Genomic DNA, 23,677 nt, shown 5'->3' on the forward strand with positions numbered 1-23,677 from the left:
CTCTATTGACTTCTTTAAATAAACATTTACTGTCTACATTCATGTATAACGTTTTACACATATTAAGCTTTGTTATTGCTAGGTTCTCATTGCCTATGCCCAAAAAAGATTGAGCAATATACCCTTCTCAAAAAAAAAAAAAAAAAATTCGAAGATCAAAGTTTACAAAGAAATGGGTAAAATAAATAATTGTAGCCAAATTTGACCGTGAACAGTATTAAAGTGTCGGTTGGGGAAGCTGTCATTTCACGTACCGTACAGGAAAAGCTGCACAGTTTCCCAGCTAAATAGCGGGGTTTTGCCCAGGAGAGGTTTGGGAATAATAAAAAAAATGTTTTCTTTTAGGCCAGCTATGCCACTGTCTTTCTTTGCATCTTTCAGAAGATTGAGACAAAATTGCAACTACTACTACTAAATTCGCAGATGAAAACAATATTGCCTTCAAAAGAAAGGACGATGAGAAGAAAAGAAAAGTTAATTTGGGTAAGAACACACGCATAAATGATACCACTTGTATGGTTGAAAATTTCATGGCACGTGTATATATAAATATCTCTAATAATTAAACTATACATATGACCCGTGAACGTGAACACGTTGATGACTTGTGAACACGACACGCGTATAGCATGATATATTTTTTTTTTTTAGTATTTAGTATAAACATGTTTGTTTCAGGCCTATACACTTTAATTAAATAAATTCAAAATTTAGAAGATTAAAATTAGAGGGCTGAAATAAAATCTGAAAAAATTTAAAAAGCCAATTTTGTATTTTAACTTATAAATAAATTTTATTTTTATCTAACATAATTTTAATTCTAAATATAGTTGAATAATTTTTTTTTTTTTAAATTTAATGGTTATATTAATAAATTTTTTATTGAAACTCTAAGGTTATAACTTTTTTACCTTAAACAAAAGGGGAAAAAAAAACTTTTTATTTTTATTTTTATTTCTCCCTTAGGTTTTGTATTAAACATACTAAAATGGTTCGGGTCGAGCCCTATATTCGAGTACTCTTACCTCGACACCATACAACCACAACCCGCTAGTACGAACTGCCACCTCTATAAATTAAAATGTATTATAAGATTCATATGGATCTTATCGCAACCTCAACGTCAACGACCCACAACAGCCCAAAGCTCAATGGCCCATCGTCAGCCAGATTAGTCACCGCAGATTTGATGAAAGAGCAGAGGAGAGAGAGTGAATAGAAAAAGAACATAAGAGATTTACAACTTACAAGTCCTATAGAAAACTGTAGCGTTTTGCATTGTCTTTTGATTGAAAAAAATCTACCATAAAAAATTATTATTTTTTAATTATTATTTATAGTAATCAAATTCTCTTGTCTTTTGTATCTTTGATCCCCAAAAATATATATATTATAGGAAGTTTAGAAATTAATTAATACCGTAGTAAGTGATCTGTTAAGCATTTGCTTCATAATTTATCTTCTTCTTTTAATAATGAATACATATAATTTATCTATATTCGTACACTATATTCTTCAAATTGGCCAAATGCTAATTAAATTACCAAGGGTTCTACGGTTTTTGGATGTGTCAATTCTGCAAATGGCAGCCGCACATTGTCGAGATTGACTTTGTGGTGTGCCTGCAAATACCCAAAAAACCCAATAGAAAGATCCCATTTTTCATAGGACCACAACACACTAGGCCTGCAAAAGAATTGGCCAAATTGGCCTTGTACACGGTGATGATGATGTTAACATGGTTGAATTTTTGCATTTTCTGATAGCCGCTTAATTCATCTACCACATTTTGGAGTTTGGACCAGGCTGATTCCCTTAGGTTGACTTTTATTGGCAAAAATCCATTCAAAATTCCTAATGCATACAAAGTTGTGTTCAACGAAGAAAATGTGAGGCACAAGTCAAATATTTTCATGGCTAAGAGATGGAAATTGGGAAAAGTCAGCTTTAGCGGGGCCCATGTGAGGTCTGACAAAGCTAAAGACAAAAGAGGTAAGAATTGAAGCTTCCACAAAGAAACGAATGCTTAAATTGCAAACCAAATATAGCTTTAGACAGCCCAAAAATCAAGCAAATTGGGCCTAATTAAGCATTTTCCTAACTACCCGGTCCAATTAAGTTTATGGTATGAAATAGGTACCACTTGAATGTCAAAGAACATATAGCAGTCCCAAAGCAGAACATATGCAGCACATACAATGGGTATATACATCCTTCCTCTCAAAGGAGGATGCATATATGATATATCCGATACATAAAATAATTATTGCTGTTCTTCTGGAAACTGAGTCCCAAAGAATGTTAAGCGTATAAAAGGCTTTGGATATGATAGTGCCAGGTGGAATTATCTATACATTGTCATATTTAAAAGGCCATTACCCAGGGCCTAGTACATTCATCATAGTTCATACTTTGTGCTCCTCAATTTTATGAAGATCTTGTTACTTGCCAGAATATTGTTGACACAATTGAAAATGAAATGATGTTACAACATAACATAAGAACCTAACCTGGATCTTCTGAGGCTTCTGCTTGGGTTGTTGAGCACTCAGAATCTAAACGCTGTGCCGACCTTGTGTGGTTTTCCTATGCATACAAAAGGATGCAGAACTAGACATCAGGTGCCTTAGAACAGGTTTGAAGTGTTGAAATATTCTATCAAGTTAAGTATTCTTTCAAGTAATTTGTTAATTCCATGAAAATAGCTCTGCATCTTGACCATAAGATCAGTTATCTCTATACCTTTCCATCATTTACAGAGATGCTTAGAAAATTAGCTGCGGATTGAGGCTCTGAGCAGGCTGACTGGAAAACAGGCAAACAGTCCAATGAATCTTTACGAAAAAATATATTAATAACAATACCATACTTTTCTTTTAACATGTCACCAAATTATGAGTTTCTGAATCTGCAGCCTAGTAAAAACAGCCCACTTGCCTCTGATAAACAGGAGTTACTGTTATTGTTCTCTCGTAAGGGTTCAGCCACTTCTTTGTACTCCTCACATAGAGGTGAAGCTGCATCAATATATTAAGAAATGATGCTTGTCTTAGGCATTCTGTAGAGATCCATACAAGACAAAGTTTAGCTCCAAACTAGTTTAAACAAATCACATGACTCATTAAAAAAGTCATGACTAAAACTACAAATGGATGATCTCTTCAATCACCACATGGTGGGTTGGAGGAAAATAGCTCAAAACCGATTTGGAGCTAAACTTTTTTCATGCATAAAACCACAAGGGAATGCATCATGTGTGCATCAAATTTAACTTGCAGTGTCTTGTAGTAATCTGAATTACCATAACGTATGTAGGTGCTTTGGCAATGCCATTGAAAGTACTCAACATTTTGTACTTTACATGGCATGAAATGAGACTAGTTCTTCATTTAAAATATTAATTGCATACATTTGACCAATTTCTATAATTCTTGAAGTGACTTTTGATTTTAGTAATATTGCACATGGGTGCTGCTCCATTATATATGAATTTTGCCTCTGCTGCTATAGGAACAAAGTACATTCCAAATACAACCACCATGGAACTTTCAAAAAACCAGATCATAAAAAGGATATCATTTTTATAAATTCAAAAATTCTGGTGCCTCTTCAGAAACAATAGTAGCCTAGCAAATCACATAACAGACTAATGTATAAAAGGATACACGTGAAAGAAAGAATCTCCATCAATAAAACCTAGTTCTCCTAGATTTCCTTAGGTTAGCAGCATGTCATTTCCTACCGCAGTATCAGCAAACTTAAGTTACCTTGCTGACATGATGATTCTTGCTTCTTTTTTAGCTAAATATAGCTAGACGCACACACACCACGTAGTTCAAAATATATGATAAGGTAGTGAACATGAATATTTGTTAATATACTCAGCTTTTATGGCTAGGCGCCTAGGCCTTAAAGCAGGACACACAACTAAAAGTATACAGAATAAACCTGTATTTTCTGAAGAGCCTGTCTCAGATGCCTTACTTGGAGATTTTTCTACATTACTTTGAGGCACATCTTCAGTCCTGATAAGTCAAATCCAATATGTAGCACATTAAGAATACGATCTAGCCATCAAATAGAAAGAAAATAGTAGTTGATTATCCCGATTGTTTGGGTCTGAGTTGCATGCACCACTGTTAAAAACTCTAACAAGAATATACTCTTATTTTATTCTCCGTAGATATAATCTGTATCTTTGGGAAAAGCTTGAGAATGGAACTATGGAAGTGCATGCACATGCACCCATGCCCACTTAAGGAATAAGAGAATCATTTACACATGTTAAAAAGGTTATTTCCATGGGGTAGAGGTTGCCATTTTAATTGCTTGAAATTCAAGGTTGTGACTATAAAACAACTAGGCCAGGATCACCCCCCCCCCCCCCCCCCTTTTTTTTTTTGCTAAACCAGGATCACCTAAATTGAGACCATTGGATGAATACACTAATGACTAGATCCCAGACAGGGATAAAGATAATTTTTTTGCTATCATATGCTAAGAAGTTTTAAATTTGGAAGTACTCCACTACTTAAACATGAATGATGAAAATAAACGTGTGTGTGTGTTTGTGCACCTTACCTATTATCATCCCTTGTCACAATTATATTGCATCTTTCTTGGCATTCAAGTACTGATGAGAAAACCCTTTTATCCTGGCATGAGAATTGAAGATAGTCCACAGAGGTAGCAAAGGGGGGCAAAAGGAGCATAAAAAGAACTTACCGTAACAACAGAGAAAGAAAACCTAAAAGAACGCACACACTCACACAAGGCATTCACTGGGAATTTATGAGGAAGAAAATAACCAAAGGTTGTTAGAGGCATTAAAAGACACTATTAAATTTTAAACAGATTAAACCAAATATTACATGTAACATAGATCTACAAGATTCCCACTAATAACTGTGGCATTGAAATGCTTTGGTAGAATAATTTTAAGACCACAGCAGAACTTAAGATATAGGATAGACAAATTTTAGGACAAATTTGAACCCTATGTTATATGAAGAACCATCATGTTATGAAATATTCCCTACATTACATGCCATAATATTTTTAACCACAGGTGGATGCCCTCTGACCTAATAGACACAATCAGTACAATATTTTGTAATCTAAAATGAAAATCACGATGGCTTTGGAAAGTTTCTTAAGAGTAAAATATATGACAGCTTCAAATATAAGACTAGAATATTCTGTGTCAAAATCAGACCCTTTACTAACCTCTTTATTCATATTGGTAACAGTTTCCTGAATCTTCTGTAAGATAATGCCTAAACTCCCCACTTCAGAATGCAATGCCTGATTTTGGAAACTTAAAATAAGTTTAGAAAACCAACAAGCGTAGACAAGCAAAAAGAAAGAATAATAAATCTATAATTCATACCTCTTTTTCAGATATTAAATTCTGTATGACCACATCCTTTGCTGAGAGGGTTTTCTGAAGGTTTGGCCAGTTAAGACAAAAAAAAAAAAAAAAAACCCTCATAAAGTAGACCTTATGCTGAAAGTGCAACGTATTTCTTATCAATCAATAAACACACGAATCCTCAGTAGTGGTATGGATATCTCTTCTATTTGAGTTTGGTAATTTTTGCTAGTTCTTTCTGCCTCCAGGCGTGCTTCTAGCTCTGAAATGATTCTATCCTTTCTTTGTAACTCATCCTCATCATTTTTCAGTTTATTTTCCAGGTAATGGATCTTCTCTACAAGAAACAGAGTAAATGGTGTAAATTCTAGACCTAACAAATCATAAATGGATTACAGCACTTTTGTCCACAAGTCAAGTACTAGGGAACTTATAATAGTGAAAATTAATTTATGAGCGTTATGACAGCGTCCAAATAGTTGATGTATGAAATACACTCTAGAATAGTACAATATGAAAGTTCACCTAAAGTAACGCGCGCGCACACAGACACACACACACATATGATGTGACAGACACTACATACATATGTATGTGCATAAAAATATGGTTAAAACTCATATACACAGACATGCACACACAGGTACATCTTATAATAATAAGTGAAGAGCAAATTCAGTCAAGTGAATGACTATAAAGAATTACCAACAAAAACTTTTTCAAATGTAGAGACTTTATCCAGTTTGCTCCTTAAGCCAGCCACTGAATACGGCAGACAAAGTTAAAAAGGAATCTGATACTGCAACTATCATGAAATTATAGGTGGCCTATGTCAAAATCTAAAAATGAACAGACAACTGGAATAAGTAATAGTTCAGAAAGCTACTTGCCTACTTCCTCTTTTTCATTCAAAAGGCATTGCACATCATTCACAACATGCTTGATAGAAAATGCCTCTTTCTCTATTGAATCAAATAATAATAAATGTGAGTTTATCTTCTCAGATAGGACAGCGAGCTTTCTATCTCTGGTTTCAATTGAACGTTTCATTTCACAAGTGGATTCCTGCACATAATTATGACATCAGAATAATACGTCACTTGAATACGCATTGATAGGATGAGGTTTTCAGAATAGCATTCAGGTACAATAATTACAATGATGATTGGTTCATACATTACTATTAGTCTTCAGAGTAATATTTACATCGCATTCTACCTCTCCGAATGCTCAGCATAAATTTTTATCCCTTGATCCCTTCTCAAATACTCCTTCCATCCCGATGCGGGAAAAAACATAAATTTAAAGGAGACATGACAACTAAAATACTGTTTTATTTTTTTTTTCTTTGAAGTATTCTTATACCACTGATGGTTTGAAAATTACATAATGGACACACACTTACGAAAACTACCACTAGTCTCAAAAGTATAGGCCTCGCATGTGGACCCAAATTCTTCTCAATAAATGGGGTCCAAACTTGAAATTTTATCTTTAAATGAGAGGTCGAATGGACACAAAGTTCGAATTTGGAACCACATGCTCTAATACCATGACAAAATACCATTTGTTCCAAAAGTTTAAGCTTATACGAAAGAGTGGATTTAATCATTTAACCATTATTCCAACAATTTCAAACTAAAAGATAAATATTGAATACGAAAATTTGAATTTTTCATTTATTTTATTTTACTTTTTAAATTTAAGCCAGACATTATGGGACAAGGAAAAAGGAGATGGAGGGAGTATATGGGTAGCATCTATGCACCGAGCACCACAGAGTTTCAGAACAATGTAAATAGGAGCTAAGGTTCAAACAAAATATTTATTTATCTTCCAAATTCAAGTTCCAGACTATAAGGTTAACCCATGCAAAGGATCAATAGCAAGAAGCAATAAGCAACAAGCATAACTTTGAAGATCAAATATAAAGATTGAAAGAATAATTAGTTGCTGCAAAAGTAGGAAGGTCAACCTTGCGTTGCTTGCCTGTCTGGTAGTGGTTGGGGATCCTTTCGTATGTTAACATATAGGCCTGACAGTAAACAACCCGTCAAAATTGACAAGCAGACTCCTTGTCAACTTGGCGAGCTGATAAAAAAAAAAAAAAAAAACCCTCATAAAGTAGACCTTATGCTGAAAGTGCAACGTATTTCTTATCAATCAATAAACACACGAATCCTCAGTAGTGGTATGGATATCTCTTCTATTTGAGTTTGGTAATTTTTGCTAGTTCTTTCTGCCTCCAGGCGTGCTTCTAGCTCTGAAATGATTCTATCCTTTCTTTGTAACTCATCCTCATCATTTTTCAGTTTATTTTCCAGGTAATGGATCTTCTCTACAAGAAACAGAGTAAATGGTGTAAATTCTAGACCTAACAAATCATAAATGGATTACAGCACTTTTGTCCACAAGTCAAGTACTAGGGAACTTATAATAGTGAAAATTAATTTATGAGCGTTATGACAGCGTCCAAATAGTTGATGTATGAAATACACTCTAGAATAGTACAATATGAAAGTTCACCTAAAGTAACGCGCGCGCACACAGACACACACACACATATGATGTGACAGACACTACATACATATGTATGTGCATAAAAATATGGTTAAAACTCATATACACAGACATGCACACACAGGTACATCTTATAATAATAAGTGAAGAGCAAATTCAGTCAAGTGAATGACTATAAAGAATTACCAACAAAAACTTTTTCAAATGTAGAGACTTTATCCAGTTTGCTCCTTAAGCCAGCCACTGAATACGGCAGACAAAGTTAAAAAGGAATCTGATACTGCAACTATCATGAAATTATAGGTGGCCTATGTCAAAATCTAAAAATGAACAGACAACTGGAATAAGTAATAGTTCAGAAAGCTACTTGCCTACTTCCTCTTTTTCATTCAAAAGGCATTGCACATCATTCACAACATGCTTGATAGAAAATGCCTCTTTCTCTATTGAATCAAATAATAATAAATGTGAGTTTATCTTCTCAGATAGGACAGCGAGCTTTCTATCTCTGGTTTCAATTGAACGTTTCATTTCACAAGTGGATTCCTGCACATAATTATGACATCAGAATAATACGTCACTTGAATACGCATTGATAGGATGAGGTTTTCAGAATAGCATTCAGGTACAATAATTACAATGATGATTGGTTCATACATTACTATTAGTCTTCAGAGTAATATTTACATCGCATTCTACCTCTCCGAATGCTCAGCATAAATTTTTATCCCTTGATCCCTTCTCAAATACTCCTTCCATCCCGATGCGGGAAAAAACATAAATTTAAAGGAGACATGACAACTAAAATACTGTTTTATTTTTTTTTTCTTTGAAGTATTCTTATACCACTGATGGTTTGAAAATTACATAATGGACACACACTTACGAAAACTACCACTAGTCTCAAAAGTATAGGCCTCGCATGTGGACCCAAATTCTTCTCAATAAATGGGGTCCAAACTTGAAATTTTATCTTTAAATGAGAGGTCGAATGGACACAAAGTTCGAATTTGGAACCACATGCTCTAATACCATGACAAAATACCATTTGTTCCAAAAGTTTAAGCTTATACGAAAGAGTGGATTTAATCATTTAACCATTATTCCAACAATTTCAAACTAAAAGATAAATATTGAATACGAAAATTTGAATTTTTCATTTATTTTATTTTACTTTTTAAATTTAAGCCAGACATTATGGGACAAGGAAAAAGGAGATGGAGGGAGTATATGGGTAGCATCTATGCACCGAGCACCACAGAGTTTCAGAACAATGTAAATAGGAGCTAAGGTTCAAACAAAATATTTATTTATCTTCCAAATTCAAGTTCCAGACTATAAGGTTAACCCATGCAAAGGATCAATAGCAAGAAGCAATAAGCAACAAGCATAACTTTGAAGATCAAATATAAAGACTGAAAGAATAATTAGTTGCTGCAAAAGTAGGAAGGTCAACCTTGCGTTGCTTGCCTGTCTGGTAGTGGTTGGGGATCCTTTCGTATGTTAACATATAGGCCTGACAGTAAACAACCCGTCAAAATTGACAAGCAGACTCCTTGTCAACTTGGCGAGCTGACTCTCCTAAAAGGCTATATCGTGTTACCATTGAGGGAGCCTTACCATGCCCAGTAGATCCTTCTTCCTAAGAATTGAACAAAACAAGTTCACCTATACGAGAGTTCAGGTCAAGAGAAGGCCGACTATAACTATAAGTAGACGCTTCAGAGGCTATACCCCCATCTACATCATAGCACGACGAAAACTAGGACTACAGACCAATCCCCGGTCAGAAAACAAACATATTATGCACTACATCATCAAACTATGACTCTTCCTATGAAAGGACATTCACCTACAACTTCAATGCCCAAACACTGGACCACTACACGAGACCAAATACCTCATAAAGTCAATTCTTCCTAAGCCAAAAAGGCAACACCAACACCACAATCAATCAAATTAACATCTTCATATGCATTTTCAATCACTTTCAACCATCCCCCTTTCTTAAAATCCAAATTCAATCCACGCCCACTCTTTTACTAACTTACCCCACTTCTTCTCCTACTCCACAGAAATATCTATAATTAAGAAAACTAATCACCATCATTATTGCAACCCATTATATTATAGAGGATTACAGATTACAAACCTCATAAGCATTCACGAAACTTTCCTTCGATTGAAGTAAGCTTTGTATAGTTCCCTTCAATTCTTTTTGCTTGTTCTCGAGAAAAGCATTGTCATTCTGAAGATAACTCACCTATTAAAAGAAAAATCCTATTACTAACAATAATTTTAGATTTTTTACCACGGGCAATTCGTCGAACAGGTTGAGTGCAAACCTTTCGCTCCAGCTTTTGCCGCTGTTCATTGGAGGAAGCTAACTCTGCTTGCCATTCCTGTAACTTTCTGCCATATTCTTCCTCTGTTTGCTTTTGCTTCTGTGTCCAAACAAACACCAAAATACAAATTTTCCGAGAAAGTTAAAAAAATAAACCTCAACGTTTGAATTGGAAGTGAATTGATTACTAAACCCAAAAAAAAAAAAAAAAAAAAAAACCTGATTTAGAAGACGAAGTTGCTCTGTGGCTGAGCGTTCTCTTTCCTGAAAGATTAACAAAATTTTTAAAATTAAAAAATAAAAATTAAGAATACAGAGAGAGAGAGAGAGAGTCGTACTTTAAGTTCTCGAAATTCGGCGATTAGGGTTTGAAGCTGAGCCTGAATTTAGACAATTTAAGAACTCCATTTTTTGCCTTTTTAAAAGTGGGTCTGATAGTCTGTTAGATATTCTTCTTCTTCTTCTTCTGGAATTGCTTTCATTAACGGTTTTGGCTTTTGAATCTCAAATTTTTTATTTTTATTTTTTTCAATTCACGACCGCCATGGCCAAGACAAAGTTTTCGAATGGCTATCTCTTGAAGCTGAAGGGCAAAAAACTGTTTTTTCCCGCCATTAAACAAATTTGATTCAAATTTCCAATTTACCCCCATAATATTGCCCTTGTACATTTTTTTTTTTTTTCCTTCTATGGATTGTATTATTATTGTTTTACTGTGATACACAACAAAAGAAATATTTTAATAATATAAAAGCTGAATAAAATATATATATATATATATATATAGCAGGGTCAGTTTAGAATCTGTTTTTTTTTTTAAACTAAATTTTTTTTACTAAAAGTACTGTAGATAAAGGTAAAAATTAGCTGAAATAATACAGTAGAACTCATTAATAGTACCAAAAAGTGCAGTGAAGCCCATAAATAATAGCAAAAATAAGCGGATCTCAAACAGGCCCTAATTTTGCTAACTTATTTATTATTCAACTTATTTTTGCTACTATTCATGAGTCTCACTACACTTTTTGATATTATTCATGGGTCCCATTATACTATTTTAGCTAACCTTTACCTTTATTTGCAATACTTTCAGTAAAAAGTTTTCAGTTTCAACAAAATAAGCAGCTCCCAAACAGACCCTAATTTTGCCAACTTATTTTACTATTCAACTTATTTTTGCTACTATTTATGGGTCTTACTCTCACTACACTTTTTGGTATTATTCATGGATCCCACTATACTATTTCAGCTAATTTTTACCTTTATTTGCAATACTTTCAGTAAAAAAAATTTCAATTTCAGCAAAATAAACGGATTCCAAACAAACCTTAAGTAGGCAAAATAATCTTTACCAAACGGATACTAATATTGAAGAATAAAAATACTTTAAATTACATGACAAATGCCCATGTATAAGACTCAATTTTTATATTTAAAAAAAAAAAAAAACCTTTAAGGCTTAAATTTTGTATAAAAGAAATTAAAAGATTATTTAATAATTAAACTGAATAATGAAACTCCCTCTAAATTTCTTGAAGTTCTAGCAATAGGGTTTCCCTTAGAAGTTAGTAATTATGTTAATTAGACATCCAATGTTCAAATCCCCTTATCTCCATTTATATATGTGTATATAAAACAAATAAAAAAATTTATAAAAAAAATGATGTCATTTTGGCATTATTATAGAGTGGAAAATCATTTTTATTATATAATATATAATATATCATATATCATATATCATATGATATGATATAATTTGGACATTAGTTTATTGGCTCCATACCCCTTTGCCCATTCTACGTCTCAGCGTCTTCCCATCCTAAAGAGCTATTAAGAGAGAAAGTATCTTATATAGAACTAGCTTTTCACAAGGGCATGAGGTTCGTGTACTATGAGAGGCTAGCTCCATAGAGTGGACAAAGAAGATAATTTTTGTTTTTGGGTTGGGAACAAGTTTTTCGTTGATCCCGTCTCACCCTACCTCACCTTGAATGTATTTATATATATTATTGAATATTTTAAAAATGGGTAAACTACTTTTTGGTCCCTATCCTATACAATATATTTCAATTTGATCTCTAACTTTTCAATTTTGTCAATTAGATCCCTAACATTTTAGTACCGTGTCAATTTGGTCCATGCCATTATCTTTTAGATGAAAATTAATGACGTATTTAATGGTCAAAATAAAAAATTAATTTTCGTTGATATGAAAATAAGCTAAAATTTTATTTTGGTCGTTTGTTATGTTAGCAATTTTATTATATAATTATGATATGATATAATTTGGACATGAGTATATTGGTTTCGTACCCCTTTACCCATTCTACATTGCATGCGCCTTCCTATCCTAAAAAGATATCAAGAGAGAAAGTATCTTATATAGAACTGGTCTTTCACAAGGTCATGAGGTTCATGTGCTATGAGAAGCCCACTCCATAGAGTGGGCAAAGAAGATAATTTCTGTTGTCCGGTTGGGGACAAGTTCTTCACAGATCCCATCTCAACCCACCTCACCTTGATTGTATGTGTATCAGTGTATATATATATATATATTATAGAATATTTTTTAATTTTATAAAACTTACTATTTTTTTATAAATGTTTTATTTATAATATTCTTTTATTATTTCAGAAAATCTCTCTCTCTCTCTCTCTCTCTCTCTCATCAATAATATCAAATTCATCTATTTTAGAATGACAAAATACCTCTAGTTTACCTACTCCTATCCTAAGCAAGTTTTCCCTAACCCAAAGAAGGGACATAGCACCCATGATACAATTCTGTCCTATCTCGCCTCCTTGCCATATAAACCCAAGGTAACGGTTCAATGTTACAAGGCTTTTAGCCTTTAGGCCTTCAAGTTCAAGTTATGCCACTCAAATTTAATCTCACGTCTAGCCATGGCTCATATTAATGACATATTGACTTATTTTTCCCTTGTTCCAACTTGATAATACAGCCTATTTGAATTTCAAAATCAATGTTTCACAGGGTACATAGAGTCACAGTCGAGTGTCCAATAACTTATCATTTATGTTCCCTGCCTGTGTCCTTTTTAAAGCTGGCTGGCAAAGATGGATCTCCCTCATCTTCCAGAGCAACACGGTTTACAGCTTGTGTTCAAAAAAATCATAATTGACAGATCTATATAGCTTGAATTCTAGATGCGTGCTTGGTTGGTTCGTAAAACCCTATTACAATGACACAATCTTCAAATTATTGGTTTCTGAGGGTCCATATAGGGGGGCCATTTTAGCTCTCTAAAACTAAAACTGAGGTCCCTAGTTCCATTAAATCCTCTACCTTTCTGCTGGCAGCCTGTCACAACTCACAAGTCACAAATCATATACATACTGCATTCCAATAAGTTGGGGCCATTGCTTTAACCTGTAAAAATATGAGCCATTCAAGTAATCAAAGTTCTTGATCCCAAAACTCCCTATTTCTAATGTTGCTCATCTCCATTAGCTATGTATGAATTATGATATGGTTTCTGGCTAAAGCTGAACTTATCTAGTAAAAGAAAAAGCAGCCAAAAAATCAAGTTTAATGAAGATCATCAAAGCACCTGCTATTTTCTTGTTTGCACAACTGGCTGAGCTTCTATGAACTTGACAAAATTATTCATAGGAACTCTAACTCAATGTTAAACCAATTAATTTTCTTGCTTATCATCCTTGAATATGCATGGGTTTCATGGAGAGAGAATTCATTTTATGGTTAAGATTTTGTTTTTTAGATCTAAGTGTATATAATAGCGCGTTATTTAATTAATGTGACACTAGATACACCTTTAAATTTGTAATATTTATTCTGAATTATGAGTTGGATCTATTTTAAACAAAGATGATCCTTTTACCAGAAAGAGGACCCTCGACACCTCAATGGATTGAACTTGGAAGGACTATAGATGCATATAACTAGAAACTCTCGCTTAAGAGCTTGATGGAGCCGACATCTGTCATTGTCAATCACTGTATAATCCAGTTCATGCTGTGTAAACATCATTCTCTTTCTTTTTTGCTGGCCTATTGATGGTGATGGTAGGAGAAGAAGAGATTAATCAAGTGCATTACAGAGTTTTCATGCGAGTGAAGTTTGTTGCAGCTTAATTGTTTTTCCTGGATTAGGTTTGAGTCTAAGAGTGCAATTATCATTCATATGGCACTAACCCGGAAGTAAATCAACCTCTACCCTTCAGTCCTTGGCATGATTATAATAGCATTTTTTAAACCAAAAAAACTAATTCAAATGTTAGCAATTAGATTATCAATATTCGTATTCTCTGAGTTAGAGGTCGGGTCTTAGTGCAATGGCAAAGTCCTTCCATCTAAACTAGTACATATGACGTAAATTTAAGTCCGAAAATCAACCTTACCAAAAATAAGTTTGAAGATAAGACTCTATATTAATCACCTTCCTCAAATTAACCTCGTCGAAGTCATGTCATGTTCATGTCACTATTTGGTCATCTTATAAATAGTTACGAGCTCAAACATAGTGTCACACCACGCCAGCTCTTCCCTATCCAGATGATAAAATTCCTTGACGCAAGCAAATATTGCCATGAAACTACAGTGTGGCTAGTATATATTAATTAAACCAAAGCTAGCAAGTGGACGGTAGGTCACATTACCATTTTTAGTAATTCACCACATGACATGCTGCATTGTCATAAATCATACAGTAATATATAGCTTGATGTAACAAAGAAATTGCTACAAAGTTTTTGAATTCGGCGCATGTAGTTTTAGAACAAGTGAACCATGATTGAACCCACATGCTAAAATTCCCAGCATGGTTTTAAAAATATATATACAATTACCAAACTCCCCTTGCTTTGTTGGCAACCATATCTATATTGCATTGGGTTGGACATATTATCGAATTTATCATAACATTCTTCACATGTGTTGAAATAGGGTCCTATTCAATTCACATGAGTTGATTTTGTGTGTTATTTCTTGAGATTGAAGCAATCTACTTTCTAGTGATTATACATGCCTAACTAAATTTGATAGTAGAAATGGCAAGGTCGGCATGACCATAATTATTTTTTTTTATCCATCATCACTATTTGACAAAGGGGCCTTTCGCATTTACCACCGTCACCAATTGTGCAAGTTGAAACACTTTACTTCTTAAAAGTAGCATGGGTATCAGTCAAAAATATATATATATATATATATTTAAAAGGCACCACTTAATCAAATTTATAAATATAATAAGATTAAATTTTATAAGAATGTAGTATAAAACTCAAGTTTTACACTTTCTAAACTCAACATGTCACATCATTATATTACATATTAAAAAAAAGTTTCAAATTTAGTAGATATGAGGTATAAAACCCATGTTTTACTCCATCTAATAAGAAATTGTCACATTAGCTATTTATTTAAAATGTGTAAATACACTTTTGGTCCCTACATTTTGGGTTGTTTCTTGATTTGGTCCTTAAACTGATTTTGCTCCTAAGTTAGTCCTTGATTTTTTTTTAAATAATTTTTAAAATGGTCCCTGCCGTCAACCCAGTTACAGAAAATGCTGAAGTGGCAAACAAATTTCATTGTTTGCTGACGTGGCTAATAAAATAATAGTAAAAAAATACCACGTCAGCATCCATGTCAGCGTTTTAATGACAAGTCAGCTTTTAATTAATAAAAAAAATTAAACTAAAAAAATTCAAAATCAAAAACAAAAACTTTTTCAGATCCTCTCTTTCTCTGTGTTTGTGTCTGTATCTTTCTTCTTTTCATTTCCTTTTCTTTCTTTTTTTTCCAAATCCTTTCTTTCTCTGTCTCTTGGTGCGTATTTGTGTTTGTATCTTTCTTTGTTCAAGCTTTCAATCCCTCTCTCTCTCTAAACCCGACTCTCTAATCTCTGGGTTTTTCTAGTTTTCTGTGGGGTGGTCGGTAATGGAGGTGGAGATCGGTGGTCGGGGTGGAGATCGGTAAACCATGGGTCTTGGATTATGGGTTTGGTTGAAGATGGAGATGGAGATGGCTGGGTTTGGTTGGAGATGCTGGGTTTTTCTGGGTTTCAGTGGGGGTGGGCTATGGCCGTGGAGATTGGTATGACGTGGAGAAGGAAACGGTGACGATAGCTGATCACGCTGCTGGTTGTGGGCCTTAAGTGGCGCTTTTGAAGAGATGAAAGCCATGAAATGGGTGAGCCCAGACCAAGCTCATTGAAATCAAGTCACGAAAGCCATCATTGTTGGCCTTGTAATTCAGTGACTTGGTGTGATGTTTCATATCTGGCCATTAACGACGTGGATGACCGAAGCAGAGATTTTGAGGTCAGGGTTTGTTGATGGCTGAAATAAGGAGCTGCTTATGGTTTTTGGGTTGTTCATCTCAGTGGGTTTGTTGCTTGATCTCTCTAAATGTTTATTTCTGGGTTGTAAATTTACAGGTTTGATGTAATTTTTCTGTGTTTGTTGTTTGATATTGATTTATGGGTTCGATGGTCACTTCATTTTTGGATTTCATGTAAATTTCTGGGTTTTTTCCAGGTTTGTTGTTTGATATTGATTTATGGGTTCAATGTTCACTTCATTTTTTGGATTTCATGTAAATTTTTGGGTTTGATGTTCATCTCAATTTATGGGTTTAAGCTGATAAGGTTAACCGAAAACAAAAGCAAAAAGAATTAAAACGATAATGAATTTTTATTTTTGGGATAATTACAGTAAACCCACCTGTGGTATGGCCTGTTTTCACTTTGCTTACCCGTGATTCAAAACTTAACACTTTGCCCACCTAAGGTTAGTCCCGTTAGCCTTCCGTAACCCACCTCTCCATTTGCCATTAGAAAAACACATTTTTAGGCAAAAACAAATATAACAAGAATCAAAAAGCTAGGGTTTTAAATTCTGCATGAACATTGTATTGAGGTTAAGGTTGAGCCATACTGAAATTGGCCATCACTGTCATCTTCTTCTTTTGTCTCATCTTCTTCACCACCACCACCACAAGGTACAAACAACTCCACCCTATCACAACCCAAACACCAAGAAAATTTACAAGAGAAAAGCCTCTCAGCTATTCGATCTCTCCTTAATTTGAACTCCTTTGGACAATCCGATGCCGCCACCATAATCGCATGGTCGATTATCTCTAAAATGTCTAAGTTTGCTGTCCTAAAGTAATTCCTCCACTAATCCAATGACCCTGATTTCTTCGCCATCATTGAATTCCCAAGTATTCTAGATCCAAAAAACCACATTTTAGCAAATACCCAAAAATCAAAATTCTATTTTCATGTGGTTTTTGATAGTACCCAGATACGAAACAATGAATTATTGGTGATTTTTTATACTACCTAGGAACGGAAAGAAGATAATTATGGAAATTCAATGAATACCCAGAACCCAAAAAATCAATCTTTCCTAGAATTTCAATTGTGGATTTGGATTGTTTAATCAGTTTTTTCCTACCTTTTGGATTTTGTGTATGAGACATTAGCAGCTGCTAGAGCATACTTTGAATCAATGGTCTGCTTGATGAATCTCTTCCGTTCTTTACAAAGACGTAGAGCTTCATTTTTATCAGTCTTGGAGTTAGCATAACTCATTTTCTCAAAATCCAAACACTACCCCCACCACAATTGAAAAAAAATCACTACATCAATAAGACCACCAAAAGCCATGGCACTCTAAAACAAACCCCATTACCAGAGCCTTCACAGTGAAATGAATCATTCAAAAAAATACTTAAAATCCACTTGAACAAAAGCTAGCGAAACTAAAATTATGGACAGTGAATATATTAAATCCAAAATTTCACTGCAATAGAACCACCAAGAACCCAACTTTCCACCCACTTCATGAAACTAATAAAAATGAAGCTCTGCATCTTTGTTCAGATGGGGTTTTTCGTGTTTCTAGGGCTCACGAGGAAAAGTTTCAATGGTTCATGTTTTTAATCCGTGTTATGTTCTTATTTGTATTAAAAATGTGTTTTTCTAACGTCTAAGGGTGAGGTGGGTAACGGAGAGCAAACAGATTGAAGTTCAAGTGGGCAAAGTGTTAAGTTTTGAACCACGGGTAGGCAAAGTGAAAACGAGCCATACCACAGGTGAGTTTACTGTAATTATCCCTTTATTTTTTAAGAAATGATTTTAGTTTAAATTAGATTTTAGATTTTTTTTTAATTTAATTTTTTTTCTTAGCTGGCTTTTTTTTATTAATTTAAATGCTGACATGGCATTTAAAAAATGTTAAACGTATTTTTTTACTATTATTTTATTAGCCACGTCAGCAAACAGTGAAATCCGTTTGTCACTTCAGCATTTTTCGTAACTGGGATGACAGCAAGGACCATTTTAAAAACGATTTAAAAAAATCAAGGACTAACTTAGGAGTAAAATCAGTTTAGGGACCAAATCGAGAAACAGCTCAAAATGTAAGAACCAAAAGTGTATTTATGCCTATTTAAATCTTAATACATCCTATCATACATAATAACATTTCAATAAATTTATAGTTGACTTGAATTTTGAAATAAGTATTTTTTTTTTTTTGAAACAATTTTGAAATAAGTATTAGAATTGATTGAGTATGGTTATGCCTATTTTTTAATATATAATATGATGATATGATATGTTGGGATTGGAGGGTGTAAAACTTGGGTTTTACACCACATCCTAATAGAATTTAATCATCTTATCACATATTTAAGAATAAGCACAATCACACCCAATCAACTCTAATACTCATATATAAATTCAATCAAATTGGAAGTTTATTGAGATGTTATTAGGTGTGATAAGATGTATTGAATTTTAAGTAAAACGTTGATGTGACAATCATTACTGGATTGTATAAAACATGAGTTTTACACCATATCCTTACCAAATTCGGACTCTTCTAAAAAAGGTTGAAGATCAAAGGGTTATCCTACAAAGTATACAAAGACACATAATTCATTTGGACTAACAAGTTAATTAAGGTCATTAATCTTAATTAAGCACACAATGAGAGAGAAAAAGGGACTTCAATAAACAAATTACTCTCAGAATTTCACAAGCTGTGTATCACTGATGACTCTCTTTTGCTATTGTTGATTATTGTGGTATTTCCAAGTCAATGTATGGAAAATTATTTTCCAAGGCCCTTTTTAAGCACGTGAGATTTGCGTCCTAATCAAAAAGTGTGAAAAGTCATTGTACCGTGGCCAACATTTTCTGTACTTGTTAAGCTGACAAAACACTTTGCGGTTGAAATGTGCATGAAAATAAAGAATCTTATTTTACCGAAAATAAGGATATATATATATATATATACACGAATTCATGGATTCCTCTATTTGCAGGTGGGATTTTCAATTCCAAGTTTTGGTGTGTAATAAAATCAATGTCACATGTTCTTTCTATAAATTTGTAATGGCAAAAGGGGTTATGACTTTCTGTGAAGGTTGTTTTACTTATTTTGGGGTGGCAAATAGTATATTACTATTATTTTGAGCTGGACTAAGAAAATGTGAATAATTGCAGCTCATCATTTTAGGGTTTAGGCCTATGTTTAAATGCAATACACCTACATTTTGTTTGGCAACAGCTAATTAAGTTGAATTTGGTTTGGAGGCCTATCATTAAGTGCACGCTTTGTAGCCTGGTAGATTAGCAAGCACATAATTAATGGGGGCATTTGATGCTAACCAAGGTCAACTAACATGATTTATTCATGTAGAAGATGCTAATCAAGAATTAAAAGCATCACATTGCAATACATTGAGATTGTGGGGAACTATTAGAGATATATAAAGCTCTTCTTTTAAGAAAGAATTTCAACCAATAGTATCTGTTCTTGATAATTGCTTTTTATTATCAAATTAAGACATCATTTGGTTTTTTGTGTAAGCAAAAATAGAATCTCAAATCTCTTATTCGACGACAATAAACTTTACCAATTTTACATTAAGAATATGAGTCACGTCTTACAAGTCCTTAGTTTTGCCTTCATCATAGTTAAAAGATAGAAGGGGTTGTAAATAATTACCATTTTCAAACAATTATCAAAAGCGAAAAAGAAAAAAGAAAAAAGAGAAAGGAATAAACCACACTTCTCATTAAGGAGTACTGTTAAAATGATAGAGAGTGAGCCCAAGTCTCCCTATAAAAAGAATGAGACAATTGCAGTGAATGGAACCAAAAAAACTCTAAGCGCTAATTAATTAATTATAATGTTGATTATAACTATCAATAGATTCTAAGGTTGCATTTAAAGATTACATAGGAAATGAATTAGACCACCCAACTTTTTGTAACATTTGAAGGTCAATTCTTCTTCTTAAAAAGGAAAAAACCAATGGAGGGATCATTGGGTCCATGAAGATTAACAACCCATCCCCATGCCCCTTATACTTCATCCCACATAAAAAAATTCGTCTAACCTGTGACAATTTAAATAGGCATTAAATTAATAACCTCACATTTTTAATAGTCATATGAATTAAGGGCAAATTACAACTTACACACATGTGATTTAGCCAAAATTTAATTTGTCTATCTGTAATTTGAAATTTGACACTTTATCCACTTGAGGTTTGACCAAAATTTAAGTTGCTTACCTGTGATTTGAAATCTCATAATGCAAATGTTCCATTGGATTCTTTTTGATATTGTATTTTTCTATTTTTGTGTTTTTTGAGGAGAGAAACATAAAAATTGAGCAAAATTACATATTTAACCCTATTTTTAATTGGTGTGAGTGTGAGTTACGGAACTCTAACTGAGCTAATCTCATGTTGGTAAAGTGTCAAATTTCAAATTACAGGTAGACAACTTAAATTTTGGCCAAACCATAAGTGAGTAAGTTGTAATTTGCCCATGAATTAATTAAGTTATTTAATGAGTCATATAGCAATTAAAATATATGTGTATGATTTTAAAATTGTAATGGATTTCTAATCTTATTATGATTTTTTTTTTTCAATTTTCTATTCGTTCTTTTTTTAAATCAATATCTATAAAATTTTGCATGAATATTTTTAAAATAATTATAGAATAGATTCCGCAATAATGATTTATATATATGTATATGTATATGTATATGTGTGTGTATATATATATATATATATGTATATATGTACGGACTGGATTTGGATCCTTGGCCCAAGAGGCAATTGGATTCAAGCCCAAAAGTCCAAAACAATAAATTTGTAGAAAGTGGGACGAAAAACTAGACTCTAATAAATGAAACTACAGTTAGGCTTGGATTATCAGTTAATCAAATAAAACAAAAATATGTTTGAGTAATAAAATTGGTCCTCGGCATAATTCGAGGAGCTCTGTTCTTATATATATATTGGATGATAATGGTTACATAAGTAGTTTTTTTTTTTGTTCTCTCCCCCTTTCTCTTCTTCTTTTTCTCATTTATATACTCCATTTCCTTTTCATCTTTACCATCCACGTGTGGGTCAGATTTACTGGTGTCAATCTTTATCCCATCAACCACTCCCCAAAGTTTTTAGATAACAGCTATAAGGCTGAAAAACACTGTTCAGACATCACTTCCTCATTAATGTATCCAGAGTATTGGTTGTCGGGTATTTAATGCGAATGTAGCATCTTTTTCTGGAGATATTTCATGGCCATTCTCCTTTCCGTTTATCTCTAGTACTTATCTTCATCCACGGAATGGTCTAGAAGACTGCTCTTGTCGGTAAATCACATCTGCGGACCTCGGCGTTGGGTGGCCAAGAAGGTTCTCATCCTCGGCAAAGCCTCCTGGACTATAATGACCAACATTTTCCTCTTTATCTATGATCATGGGCCCCTCCCTAAGGTACTTTCATCCTCGGATGATTTCTTATCCTCGGCTTGGGCCTCAAGCCCACCATATATGTGCGCGTGTATTTTTGGGCATTTTACCCCTACAATATAGATTAAAACTTGTGGTGTAAAATTGAACGAGTATTTATATATATATATATATATGGGGTTGAATTCAAGTTACACTTAGTGTAACTCTAAACAATGTTACACCATCCAATATTTTTTAATTAAATGTGACTATTGACAAATCTACCATTAGATTACATTATCTTTATATATTCTCCATACTTATAAAATTTCAAGTAGATCAAAAATTAATTACCATGTCATCAATCAATTGTTAAAATTCAAAATTTTTTAGTTTAAAATAATGAATAAAAGACGGGTATATGGATTAAATAGTAAATAGCATTCGATTGATATAAAAATTGGCATGCATGTTAATAATATATAGAATATGTAATTCAATTGTTAGATTTTTAAAATATTAAAAATTTATCAATTAAGCTATTGGGAACTTATTAAAAATTTAAATTTTGGAAACAATATTTTCTGTTCACGAAATCGGTATATTTTGGAATGTTGTTAGTCCAGAGACTCCAAACACGTCAACACCGGGCCAATTAACGGTGGGCCTTCTTCCTCTTTCGAATAATATTTTTTTTTTCTGAGGATAGTCAATTATCTCTAACCTTTGCAATAAATTGACCGCTTGTACATCCATCACAATCATAACAATGATTAACTGAAACTAAATCATACGTTAATCAAACACGCCTCCTTTATATACTTTATAATCGATCCAAGGACCAACGAAAAAACAAAACACTTTTGTGTATGTTGAATTTCACTAGCAGAGATGATATCATGCATTGCATCAAACATATAGAAAAGATACAATTTAAATCAGTGAATTGAGTTCTTCAATTAAATACAAATGCATAGCTGACCCATTTTCCTCTCCTTTGTGTGTGCTTGTTTCTTAAAAAATTACTAAAACATAAATATTTTTTTTCAAAAATTAAATTTAATAGGAGAACTTAATATAATTAATTCATTACACATAATGCACTTTATCTAAGTTTTAATTATATAGAAAAGTTGAATTTGGTGTCGAGTAAGAATAAACTCATTTCATGATTTAAATTAAACATTAATCTAAATATGTATCGAGTGTCATGTCAATACACTATTAGAAGCAAAAGATAAAATATAAACAAGAAATGAATTTTGTTTTGGCTTTTGTTAATAGGTCCCCATAGACATTCACATTCTCCGAGAAAACATTTATCGCATTTGGATCACACCTCTATTAGAAAGAAGTGAGAAGAGTAAATTTTATTAAAATATAGATTTATTGACAGAAACTTGCTCCGCTGTCAATAAAAATTAGCTCGATCGTAATAGGGCATTCGATATTCGTTAGTCGAACCCCTTTTTTTATAAATTAAAACTGTATAGGATGTGATTTAAGTGAGCGTCTTCTATTTGATTATAATAACACCCTATCCTCTTCACCCTATCCTCTTTGCCCGAAATTCTAAATATAGTTGTGTACCCAGTCTCATCTTATTTTTTTATATCATTCCCCCTATTCCAATGCAAGATGTATATATTCACTCTTTCACATTGTAGGCTGTGGGTAATAAGATAG

The 23,677-nt window shown here is 33.2% G+C and overlaps 1 protein-coding gene across 1 annotated transcript; it reads right to left on the reverse strand.

Moving 5' to 3' along the window:
* Nucleotides 1-1,674: 1,674 nt before the first annotated feature.
* On the reverse strand, nt 1,675-17,817 carry LOC112012079 (uncharacterized). The gene is made up of 15 exons (XM_065781356.1): nt 17,681-17,817; nt 17,156-17,236; nt 13,590-13,626; nt 10,574-10,615; nt 10,455-10,499; nt 10,237-10,335; nt 10,044-10,154; nt 8,263-8,437; nt 8,078-8,134; nt 7,573-7,709; nt 5,390-5,449; nt 5,227-5,304; nt 4,582-4,655; nt 3,949-4,025; nt 1,675-3,017 (listed from the first exon to the last, which is right to left on the reverse strand). Exons 1-15 carry the CDS (start codon nt 17,815-17,817, stop codon nt 2,893-2,895), a joined length of 1,335 nt encoding a protein of 444 aa, XP_065637428.1. The 3' UTR covers nt 1,675-2,892.
* Nucleotides 17,818-23,677: the final 5,860 nt, after the last annotated feature.

The sequence above is a fragment of the Quercus suber genome, unplaced genomic scaffold, assembly GCF_002906115.3.
Source record: "Quercus suber isolate HL8 unplaced genomic scaffold, Cork oak 2.0 scaffold_264, whole genome shotgun sequence".
In the NCBI taxonomy this organism is placed as follows: domain Eukaryota; kingdom Viridiplantae; phylum Streptophyta; class Magnoliopsida; order Fagales; family Fagaceae; genus Quercus; species Quercus suber.